We start from the raw sequence: 12,054 nt of genomic DNA, 5'->3' as shown, positions 1-12,054 counted from the left end.
GGAAAAACTGGTTCCTATCATGACAAATTAAATTGGGGTTTTTTTCTTCTCTTGTAGCATTTTTACAATTTCTTGAGCCAGCCCAACCGACTAACAACCCTGGATCTCTCCAACACAGACTGCTCATTGGATCAGGTGGGTAGGTTCCAAAGAAGAACATTCAAAGGGGAAAGCTCAAAAATACATTGTTAAAGATGCACAATGATGACTTTGGTCCACAAATCCTCACTGGTGTTCATGAAATATATTTTTTGCTAATTTGATTTATTCTCGAGATGGTGTCTTCTCAAATTTAATTATCGCACGTGGTTGAACGGGATTACTAATGTACGTATTTAAATAAGAATGATGACAGGATTGTGTCTAAAAACAAATTTAGCTTGATGAGTAATTAAGAAACAGTACAGTCCTACTGTATGTGTGAGGTACTGTTTGTTGGTCTTTAGGACAAATACAATATTGATTTGTCTGAGATGTAGCCAGCTGTCATTCTATCACAGAGGCGAGTGGACCACTGATGTATAAAGTGCATCATGAAACATGATCAGACCATGTTTGTCATATAAAACAAAAACAAGCGAAATAAGGTGAAAAGACTGCAAATACTCTCTTATTGTATTGAATGAGAAGTTTGACCTTTTCACAGACTCGTTACACTATATCCATCATATTAAAATTTAAGATGCCTATAATATGATGTTGATTTATTTATTTATATTTTTACATTTTCCAGGTTTGCTCTGCTCTCTTGCGAGGCTCGGCACAGCATCTGTCTGTCCTCAACATTTCCAAAAGTGTCTTTCCTCACAGGTAAGACCCCACTCAGTGTGCCTAATATTCACACTCAGTGGCGTGTTTATTTAAAAAAAATCATTTTTGCATCCCCCCTCGGCCATGACCTCAATATTTTTTGTGACACCTGCTGGTGAGTGAATGTCAGGGCAAACACACTTTAGGTGTATGTTTCCACTTGTCATATGTGTAACAGATGGGTTAAGGGTGGAGTTTTGGATACCGTTATCTAATCCCACTGAGTCTCGGGGGAGTTGAGATTTGTGGTGAATAGAGCTGATGTTGAACGGGCCCTGGGGCTGTTGTCTATAGATGGGCAGGGAACGGGAGGACAGTAGAGTAAAAGGAATGACCTTTTTTTTTTTTGTGGCTATCAAATCTCCCGAATGTTAGTGAGTCTGAAAACAAAGACAGATGTGAATAGGAAAATTGTTTTGTTTTCTTGAAACACGCAAGTGCATTGGCTGGAATCGTTCCACTTCAAAATAAATCAAAACATATCGAATTATCATTTATTGGAGGGATGTATCTGTGAAGCAAATACCTGACAAGTGAATTCATATAATTAATTCATAAAATGATGACAACAAACTTATTGCATCGTACCCTCTCGAACTGAGCCGTGTCATATCGAATCCATAATTGTAATCCCACTCGATTGAATCTTTGATTTGTTTCACACGCATGTATCGAAATATCTAATGAATAATTTTTAAGTGGAGAAATGTACACCCTTAGCGCTGGGAGAAGGAAATTGAAAGCTGTTCGATTTTTATTTTTTATTTTTTGCAGGAAAGGCAAAGAGGTGCCGCCATCGTTTAAGCACTTCTTCAGTAGCGCCATGTCTCTCAGCTCCATTAATGTGTCAGGAACAAAGCTGGCGCCAGATGTCCTCAAGTGAGTGAACCACAACAAAATAGTCCTTTTAATCCATCAATTTCTAAATATTTAATTTTTTTCTTTCTGTCCAATTGAATGTTGTAGAGCTCTCCTGCTAGGCCTGGCTAGCAACCCCAATGTGAAGGACGTATCTCTCGACTTAAGCTGCTGTGAGGTGAGACCATACATACAAAGCACCTTATTAGGGCCAAATTTGGAATTTACAAGTGTGCCTTTTTCTCAAGATCCAAGTTTATTAAGCTATTAGTTTGCTACTTTTCTGCAGCAAAAATTTAAGAGCAATTCACAATATTTGTATCATGATATATCGCTCACTAATCAACATTTGTATGTTGCTGTAGTTATACAGTGACATCGTCTGTTCCTTAAATCTGAGAGTTAAATAGTTTATCTGTCATTTTAACATACAACACATAATGTCCCATCTTAACTGGCAAATGGGCACTCTAAAGCTTTTGTTCAAGTGCCATTTGCAGCTTAATTTTGGTGAGTGTGGCATCTAATCATTTGGAACTGATCCTCCTTTACTGCAATCAGCTTTTTAGCAGCCACTCCAAAACCATTTGACAGACTGGTGACATGCCAGTGGGTATTATTCATAGGCTTTAGAATGAAATACTTAGCAGGCAGCAGGCGGGGGAGAGAGGATAGTAGTTGTAGGGTGGTGGTATTCTGTTTCGCAATCTAATTTTTGCATCTCTACATTTTTCATCTCTACCTGTGCGGTGCTATAAGAAAAAAAAAAGCTTTTCACAGCTTAAATGGGATCATCAAAGATAATACTTGAATAGAAATCACATGGGGAATTCAATTCCAGATACCAGTAGAAATCTTCTCTCATTGAAGCTGGTGGGAATTAAATGAGCCATTTCGGCAATTATTCCATGCCCTAATGAGCCCTCTGCTGAATGCAGCGCTCAGCGTAGGCTGACGCACAATATGCAAATGTGTGTCAGCGTGTGAGTTTTTAGAGTAACTATATGGTCATTAAGCATCTGTGTTGTTCTTGCTAATTCTTGGCTTCTGTCTGACACGCTGTTCTCTCCCCTTAATGCCTCTTTAAGCTTGGCCATTGTGTAAGTACCAATGGGCTCCCGCTTACTAATTAACTTCTCATTGTTCCATTTTATTTGCGCATCTGATGTTGGTTTAGTGTACTTACATAATGCTCACCTTCATCTTTTTGAAATTATTTCTCTATCTCGTGGGGAATTAATTATTTGTTGTGCTTCATTATCCATGTCATGGTTGTACTAGTAGAACTACATTACAGTGCATCCAGAAAAGTATTCACAGCACTCTAATTTCACCACTATTATTGATAGTGTAGCCTTGTGGATTAGTGGAAAGTCCTTGAAATTCCACACACAACAATCAAATGACAAGGTAAAATATGTTTCTTGTACAGAGACCTTGTATTTATATATCTTGTGCAATTTAAGACTCTTGCATTTTATTTACAGTGTGCTGCATCCACACCTAACTGTAGTGGCATTTTTGCACATTTTTGTCCGTGATTTTCAAGACATCCTGTATTCATTTACCATCTACTGTGTAGTTGCATGTTCACCCTAAAAATGTGAGTTTATGCAGCTCGATGTTTTGATAGAACACTTTTATGCTCCTATTGGTTGCGGATCTGAGAGTGCTGTCCAGTGGTTTCACATTTGGTGACATGTGCAATATGTGTGTCTTACTTTGTTTGCGCTCTTCTTCCAACAGTTGCGTTCTGGAGGGTCACAGATCCTTGAAGGATGCATTGCTGAGATTCCAAACATCTCCAGCCTAGATATCTCTGACAATAGTGAGACACTGCCCTCTAGACTGACTTTTCAATGTTTACCTCACAATACGTTTTTCTTAACTTTTCTCTTTTTATATTTCCAGGCTTGGATTCTGATCTGTCGACTCTGCTGATATGGTTGGCAAAAAATCGATCAATAAGACATTTGTCTCTGGGCAAGAACTTCAACAACATCAAGTCCAAGTGAGACTACAAGCCTGGACTTTATATGGCTTGACACATGAAAAATCCGCTCCTGTCCCGAAGGACGAGCCTGCAATATGTTGTTCCTTCTTGTAAAAAGAAGATTGATGGTCTCATCCTCTGCTCTTGCCGTCTATCCGATTTAGAAACCTCGCCCCGGTGTTGGACAGTCTGGTTCACATGATCCAGGAGGAAGAGTCGGTGAGTTTTTCATTTCCTTATTTGTCTGATTCTGAAAGCATCATTCCTTCAACAGTTAAGCCTCGCATGATTTAGGCTGCATTGGAATTTGATGGCTGTAAGGTTGAATGCTTCTTATCGCTTGGCCGTGTAAACTGAAGTCCTTATCTTGATCAGCTGAAATGTGTAAATATTGATACTTTATTATATCTTAGTGTCTCACTCGATCCATTGCACTTCTGATATCTCACTCCGTAATGGCTACTCGCCCTTTGTCTCCTGCATGAGTCATATCAAGAGTGAAGTGGTGAGTGGGGAATTGTCTGCGTGCGGATGTGTCATTAGGTGCAGGAGACCAATGTGCGTAATCTGATCATATGAATGAGAAGTTTTATGCAGAAGTGTAAAGATTGATTGAAAGCATCGGGTCAAATACAATGTTCACGCATGCAGACAGAGAGGAAGTGACAGATGACAAGCAAGGGGACAAAAACGTTTTGTTTTGTCTTGGTCAAACCACCAGCTCAGAGTATAGGGAAATAGAAGATATGCAAACAGGCTATTGGATAACATTAGCTTCCTTTCTTTTTTTTTTTTTTTTTTTTTTTTTAAATAAATGGGACAGTATGTGTTTTTTTTTAAGTTTTGTACTTTTGTCAACTGTTGTCAAGCAAAAATAAATATTGTCCATTCATATTTGTTTTGAAATTCCTAAACCTTTGTGAAGTAATTGGAACACTGAAAAATATTTCTTTCGAGAAACAAAAGTTTTTATTTTGAAAATGTGACATTTTCCACACTAGTGTATATCGGAACCCCATTCAGGTGAAACTGGTCTATAGAACACAAAGGTTAATTCAATACTATGCAGTGGATTAGAGATATTCAGGTTTACATATGTCCTCCAGACAGGACAGGTTTGACCTACTGATATTTATGATTCATACAAACAGCATCTGACTTCAAGCTATTTCCATGCCATCTTGCAAGAGATTGAACAATTAGAACTACTCAAACAAATGTGTTTGAGTGAAATACAATGACAATTTCACCATCTGCAATCCTACATTAACAGATCAAATACATTTTATTGCCCAGCATGAAGCAGCACAATTTTTTTGAAGAATGGTTAATCACGCTGTAATTTGGCAATCTATTTTCTTTATACATTTTCTCATTTCCCTTGTTTAATTAAACAGGGCGCGTGTGTTAACCCTGGGTAATGACTTCTTAATTTCACCCGTTAATAAGGGAATCTGATCTCTTTATATCCAAAGGGGAGAAATGGGTTTAATAACTACATTTTTCTTCCAACACATGTCGATGTTTGTGATTGCAGTCCACAATTCCTCTCAAATTGTCGAGATGTGGTTGGCACGGCTACTTGCTTTGTTCCCATGTTTCCATTTTGCAAAGGAGTTAAACCCAGTATGCAAAGCCCACTGATTCTTTCTTCAAGATTAAGTGGGTCACACTCTGCGCTTTGTTGTTACACAGCATGTGGCACTGAGTCAGACGGCCCACCTTGCTTGGCTGCCCAGCAGCCATCTGTGTGTGACTGAGAGGCAAGATTGAGAAACATTTTGGACAAAAGCACAATAAAATGACAACTAATGAGACTTGTGGCTGGTTACATTTACATGCATAATGTCTGCTGTGTGCACACACACGGGCTGTGAATAATTCCTTCTGCACCTCTCTTTCAAGAAGGCATGAAATAATAATTTTCCGCCTTTGTTGTTATTGTGTTGAGCAAGTATTCTCAACGGGTTAAACCTCTACATTACTATTAAGAAATGAGCCTTGACAAGCACACAGGCTCCATTTAAGATGTATTATTTAGAAAATTTATTATGGCAAATCTATTTGAGATAGCCCAAAAATGATATGAATGTTCCATGTTTAAGATAATTTCTTTTCTCTTCAGCCTCTCACCTCTTTGTCTTTGGCCGACTCCCGACTGAAGAGCGATCTGACCATTATTCTGAACGCGCTCGGCAGCAACACGTCACTCACCAAACTGGACATCAGCGGCAATGCCATGGGCGACATGGGTGCCAAGATGCTGGCAAAGGCACTACAGATTAACTCGAAACTCAGGTGATTACCACGGGACAGTAAATACACGTACATCCGCCATTTGTGTAACACGGTGCATTTATCTTTACAGGACGGTGATCTGGGACAAAAATAATACTGGTCCTCAAGGTCTGCAGGATGTAGCAACAGCTCTGGAGAAGTAGGTTTCAAATACACAATTGTAGAGAAGGCATTCATCAGCGTTTATTTACTTTTCACTGAATGATCATCTTCTGGCTGTGTGCACCTCCTTCAAAATTTTCATCTGGGACGTCTCTCTTTTTATCACAACCTCCTGAAGGCATATCTCCCAAGCTCCTATCACACTTTCATTTTTTAAATAGGTTTTGAGCCTCCCCCCCATTCTGTGTCTGCCTATTTTGTGCAATTCAATTTCCTCATGCCAGTCGGTCTTTTTTGAATGAATAATGATTCTCATAAAAAGCATTCATAATGCTTGACATTACAGTCAGTCTCAAATATCCCCCTGTCACCCTTTTCAAAGTAAAAGCTTTAATAATGCTTGACATTACATTCTCAGATAATCAATATTTAGTATTCCTAAATGACTGATACAATTGGGAGATTCAAAAGTAAATTAATAAACACCCTGCCTTAGATCAAATTCATTAATATTATATGTGTTATGAATATATATGATATGAATAAAAGTTAGACTCTCACTCTTGACACTGCTTTGATTACTAAATCTGGTGGGAAGAGTCAAGTGTCATGAATTTATAAAATAAGTGTCCAATTTGCTGTTGAAGAAAAAAGGAAGGCCCATTTAGATTGAGGCACATGACCTAGAATACAGAGTGTGTGTGGTTTCTTAGTTTCTTAGATCTGATTTAGGAACTGAAATAAGACACACGGCTGTACAGTTTACAGAACGATTATTTGATTTATTGTCACGATGATTTGATTAATTGTCCCTTACCAAGATCTACCTCAATTAAAACACAACAAAATGGGTGTTTTCATTGACTTGGACATTGAATTACATTGACATTTGATTTATTGTGGTTTTCTATAGCTATGATTTTGAAACCTTCCCTGAATATATCTGACATAATAGCTATTGACAATAAAACTGACTTTGACCGAATGAAAAAACAAATCTTGTTTGCATCTCCACTCATGTACTTGATAACTGTGTCCAATCTGTTTACGTCATTTCAATTTTGTCTTCTGGCTGTGTGCCTAATAGGAACTTCACTATCCGTTTCATGCCCATCCCCATCATTGATGCCTCTCAGGCACTAAAGTCCAGTCCAGAGAAGACAGAGGACGCCTTGCTCAAGGTATTTTAACAAGCTCCATTAGTTCCATCAACCCCAATCTGTCTCGTTTGTATTCTCATGTGGAATGATGTTTGCACAAACTGGAAAAAAAAAGAAACATATTCATGGTACTCCAGGATTTCAGTCGCCTGACAAACCTTGTTAAATACATTATCACTCACATTATTTGTGTTTCTGTTTCCCCCACAGATTGAAAACTATCTCTACAGAAACCACGAAAGCAGGAAATACCAACAAGAGCAGGCCTATCGTCTTCAACAGGGCATCGTAACCACAACAACACAACAGGTTTATAAACACAGAAGGACCACTTACCTTTTATTTTAGCTAATTGTTCATTTTTTTGGGACATTAGTCATTTTGCTGCTAAAGTCTTTTAATGCAGTATTGGGCTCTAAACTGCCTGCTGTGTGTTGTCTAGATGATGGATCGGATTTGTGTGAAGGTGCAGGATCACCTGAATTCTCTGAGAAACTCTGAGACTGACGCCATCCTCGAAGATGTCAGGTCTGCTGAAAGTCTCATCAAAGACGCAAGGAACTCTAAAACGGTCAGAAACCAGACCATTGTTATGTTTCACTTGTAAACTCATCTTTGAGGCATTTTAAGCAGTTTTCCTTTTTGCTGTACATAACCAAGGAGATTATCATTATACTTTTTTTTTTTTTTTTTCCTATATACGATTGATTCCGCCTTTGCGTTTCTTCACAGCTCCTTCCAAACCTCTATCACTTGGGCTCTGCCTCGAGAGAAGAGGTGCACCATGCTTCAGTAGGTCCCATTCAGGAGAAATTGGAGTCCATGGCTGGTGAGGTGACTTCTGTCATGGATCAACAATTACAGGTATGTGATGACATCATCTACACACATACATTCTGGATGTAATTAGGTGATCCAAATTGTTACTCTCGTTGAGGGGCATTTTTTTGTTGTTGATAGAAGAAAAACATGGTATTGGCGCCATCTACAGACAGTAATAAAAATATCTGTTAAAAAATAGACATGCAATTTGTGCCTGTTTATTTACTCATTAGTTGAGATTATATTCGTATTAGTTGATCATTGTGCGCCATAAATTATAGGTGCATAACAGTTAAATGAAATCCAGTCTAATTTTTAGCTGAAAAGTGACCCCCTGGACAAAGATGAAAATTCTTGATTGAATTGAATCGCTTTGTGGCTAATACTACATCGTTTCCAATGAATCCTTCCAGAGACTGTTGGAGTCCATGATGGACGCCGCAGAGTCTGTGTGTCCTCACGTGATGAAAAGGAGTCATCTGCGCTCAGACCTCATGAAGGCCAGTTCGACCAAAATGGTCATCCCTAAAAGTTTTGTCACCAAAACGCTCCTGGATCAGTCTGGTATTGACATCATCAATAAAATCAGGTGAGTGCCTTTACTGTATGAATAATGTAATATGAGGTTAGACCTTAAACACATTTGTATTTTCCTCAGTGAGGTGAAGCTGAGTCTTGCCTCCTTCCTGTCTGACCGCATCGTTGATGAGATTTTAGAGGCTCTTTCCACTTCGCAACACACTTTGGTGCGTAAATCAATCACAATTGTGATTACTTTGAACTCATCAATAGCTCATTGCCCTTTTCACACAAATGTTTCTACTCATGCTCGAACCAATTTATCTCTGTTGCTTTCATCCCTGCCCTCTCTTAGGCAGACCACCTCGTGCGAAGAGGGCGGCCCTTGGTGCAGCAAGAGTCGATAGACATGGATGTTCCCGAGGAGAGGATTCCCAAACGGGCATCCACTGAGACCCTCGAGGGCGAGCGGCTGGATGAACTGGAGTCATGCATGGTAAGGGAAAGTTGAAAAGTCAATTATTTTGATGATGTTGTCATTCATGTGGCTGAATAAAAAGACAAAATAGGTTGCAATCATCATCAGGCGGCATTTACTTCTCATTTGTTTCTCTTGTCTCTTTTACCCCCTCATCCTCTGTCATGTCACCTTTTTGCATATTTTAAAAGCCTCTTTTCTGAGTTTAGGGCTATTACTCTCAGTTTCCCCCCCAATTTGCCTTTTTAGGCTTTACTATCTTTTTCTTCAATTTCCTCTGTTCATCCTCTTCTTGCACCTTTGCCCCATGGAGACACTGTGCTGCACCAGTGTAAGTAATCATTGATGCTTCTTGTCTTGCTCCACTGAACCTGCTTGCCAGTGGTCATCTGTAACAAGGATCTGTAGTGTTTATGCTTGTCTTTAATCGTTTACAGTGTGCTGTGTTAAGTTAAATCGGAAGCTGGACCTGTTAATTTGTTTACCACTCGAACACTATTTTAATCCATTTGTATTTTAGTAGTGCACCCATTTGCCACATAAAACATATCAGTTTATATGTGAAGCTGTGTGACCTATATGGGGAAATATGTAACACTTTTACCAACTGCAGACAGGGAACGTGGCTTGCTTCGGAGCAAGAAAATAAAATGACGACAGCTAACTGAAGCAGCAAATATTACATATTATATGTTGCACTTCCTGTCATAGCCATTCCAGATTTTAAAGCAGTTTGGGAATTGTGTTAGATTCACAGATATGGGCACTCAATCAGATGTTCATCCAGATGAGTGTGCGAGTGTTTTACTAAAAAGTTAATTCGGTAATTTCTGGTTGATGATTTTATTTTTTATTTTATTTTTTTTACCAGTACTGGGAAAATGTATGTAATACACTGATATATGTAGATGCAATATATCAGTACAATGTGGGAATGATCCTTTTCTTTTGTATTTGGTGTTTTGTATTGGGTTACCTAATACTTTCTTGAGTCTATAATAAAAATTAATGCCAAGTTCCACAGTTCAATCACAGTTCACAGAGGTATACAGGATAAAAAACATTATTTGTTCTTTCAATTAAAAAAAATACATACAAAGCATAATGTGTATGTGCTTGTCTTACAGATGACTCCAAAGACAAAGAGAAAAAGCATCCATAGTAGAATGCTGAGACCTGTGTCTCGTGCCTTTGGTAAGTTACATGCAATTGTGTCTTTAAACTCAACATTTTCTGGAAGTGACCTTATATTAAAATATAGAAAAGACCCACTGCACTCTAATCTGTCTCAATTGCTGCTCCACTTTCCCCAACACTATCAATAGAGATGGAGTTTGACTTGGACAAGGCACTGGAAGACGTACCAGTGCATGTGGAGGACACGCCACCTCCGTCACTTAGCCCTCCAGTTCCCTCTCAGCCCTTACCAAAAGGAGAGCAGCGTGTGCCGGGAGGGATATTGGAGCTCCCGTCTGAGGAAGAGAAGAAGCTGCAGCACTTTACCAAGCAAAGACCTCGTCGAAACAAGAAAACACACTCCAGCAAGATACCAGTGAGTGTAATTTTGTTATTTTGTTAAAGACAATCAATAGGTATTGGTTTGATGATCTAATGTTTTTTTCTTGTTATTGTTTTCAAAGCAAATGAGCAGCGCCCCACCCCAGGATGGTGAGCAGAATGGCCTCATGGGAAGGGTGGATGAGGGTGTGGATGAATTTTTCTCCAAAAAAGTCACCAAGATGGATTCAAAGTAAGATACATTGTTTTTCCTTTCTCATAGACTTTCTGCTTAAATGTTGGATTGTTCTTTCTCCAGACGTTCCATAAAGGGCTCAGAATCACACGATGGAGAGAAGAAGAAGAGCAAAGGAGGCTTCCTCAACCTGATCAAACGCTCTACCAAGTCAGATAAATCAGAGAAGTTGGAAAAATTAGAGAAAAATCAGGTGACCCCTTCATCCTCAGCCACATCGTCGACCTCTTTAGTGTCAGTTTCCAGCATCGCTGAGGAACCATCCTCTCCAAAGTCCACAATAAAAAGTCCAGCACCTGAGCCAAAGTCCAGGTACTATTTAAGTCATTGTATGCACCTGTGCCTCTCATGTAAAATTAAAAAAAGAAATAAAATATTGCAGCTAGAAGTTAACTATAGAACGTAAAACTTGCTACTTTTTATAGCCCCCCCCCCCTTGAATTATCATTCATATTTTGTCAGTAATTTGATTGTTATTTAGACAGACATTTATATCAAATTTTTCAATATGTCCTGTTCATTCGGTAGAGATTCGTCCACTCGCTCACAGCCGACAGACTACAGCAGCGGCTCGGAACGTTCGGAGGAGCTGAGGACTCCCGATTCCATAGATGAGCCGTGGGAGAGCTCCGACGGCCGAGGGAGTCCCCAAGGAGGCCGGCGGTACCCCGGCATGCAGATGATGGGTGGCGGGCTCCTGGCGGAAATGAAGGCCAAGCAGGAGAGGAGAGCACATAAAGTAAGCTGATGTTATTTAAAAAATATATATATAAAAGGAAGTACAGGTTTTGAGGTTACGAATGACGTGCTGCATAAGAATATGGGTTAAATATGAGGTCTGTTTTGTGTTTTAGTCCTCCAGCCCTGACAGACCTGACAGCAATGCCACAGGTGATTCAACATGCTTATTTCTTATTCTACTATTAGAATTGCAACAATTACAAGGTGTTTGGAAAGTTACTTTGCACTTAGTTTTGTCATCACCGTAACCACTTCCAGGTTCTCCAGAGAAGACCTCAGTTCGTGTCGAAACAAAGCCTGATCCCGTTCCTCGTCCCCGGGCTCCGTCCTCCTCTGGCTCCCCTGGCGGGCCAGTGAGTCCCAAACCTGCAATGCCCCTGGGAACGAAGCCCACTCCGTCCTCCCGGCCCTCCCTTCCTCAGAAACCGAGGACCTCCAGCAATCGGAGCATAGGTACTATTAAAACCGCTTTGCGTCAAAAGTGATGGGAGTGAGTAATACTTATGCGTATGTGATAAAT

The 12,054-nt window shown here is 39.6% G+C and overlaps 1 protein-coding gene across 2 annotated transcripts in view; it reads left to right on the top strand.

Annotated features, from left to right (window-relative positions):
• LOC125974626 (F-actin-uncapping protein LRRC16A) overlaps nucleotides 1-12,054 on the top strand; it is a 32,613-nt gene that overhangs the window by 17,896 nt on the left and 2,663 nt on the right. The window contains exons 14-37 of one of the 2 annotated variants that reach the window (XM_049729283.2): nucleotides 58-135; nucleotides 734-810; nucleotides 1,585-1,689; nucleotides 1,777-1,846; nucleotides 3,415-3,496; nucleotides 3,580-3,679; nucleotides 3,826-3,880; nucleotides 5,787-5,959; nucleotides 6,030-6,098; nucleotides 7,149-7,242; nucleotides 7,432-7,530; nucleotides 7,664-7,792; nucleotides 7,954-8,085; nucleotides 8,457-8,632; nucleotides 8,702-8,789; nucleotides 8,918-9,058; nucleotides 9,354-9,371; nucleotides 10,168-10,234; nucleotides 10,366-10,592; nucleotides 10,681-10,790; nucleotides 10,857-11,105; nucleotides 11,322-11,532; nucleotides 11,648-11,684; nucleotides 11,793-11,987. In XM_049729283.2, the coding sequence (XP_049585240.1) occupies nucleotides 58-135; nucleotides 734-810; nucleotides 1,585-1,689; nucleotides 1,777-1,846; nucleotides 3,415-3,496; nucleotides 3,580-3,679; nucleotides 3,826-3,880; nucleotides 5,787-5,959; nucleotides 6,030-6,098; nucleotides 7,149-7,242; nucleotides 7,432-7,530; nucleotides 7,664-7,792; nucleotides 7,954-8,085; nucleotides 8,457-8,632; nucleotides 8,702-8,789; nucleotides 8,918-9,058; nucleotides 9,354-9,371; nucleotides 10,168-10,234; nucleotides 10,366-10,592; nucleotides 10,681-10,790; nucleotides 10,857-11,105; nucleotides 11,322-11,532; nucleotides 11,648-11,684; nucleotides 11,793-11,987 (2,782 nt within the window). The remainder of the gene's footprint in view (nucleotides 1-57; nucleotides 136-733; nucleotides 811-1,584; nucleotides 1,690-1,776; nucleotides 1,847-3,414; nucleotides 3,497-3,579; nucleotides 3,680-3,825; nucleotides 3,881-5,786; nucleotides 5,960-6,029; nucleotides 6,099-7,148; nucleotides 7,243-7,431; nucleotides 7,531-7,663; nucleotides 7,793-7,953; nucleotides 8,086-8,456; nucleotides 8,633-8,701; nucleotides 8,790-8,917; nucleotides 9,059-9,353; nucleotides 9,372-10,167; nucleotides 10,235-10,365; nucleotides 10,593-10,680; nucleotides 10,791-10,856; nucleotides 11,106-11,321; nucleotides 11,533-11,647; nucleotides 11,685-11,792; nucleotides 11,988-12,054) is intronic. The other variant, XM_049729284.2, reaches the window with a different exon arrangement.

This window comes from Syngnathus scovelli, chromosome 9 (genome assembly GCF_024217435.2).
Source record: "Syngnathus scovelli strain Florida chromosome 9, RoL_Ssco_1.2, whole genome shotgun sequence".
Taxonomy (NCBI): Eukaryota; Metazoa; Chordata; class Actinopteri; order Syngnathiformes; family Syngnathidae; genus Syngnathus; species Syngnathus scovelli.
The sequence above is the reverse complement of the archived record's forward strand: the minus strand, read 5'-3'. Positions and strand labels throughout refer to the sequence as shown.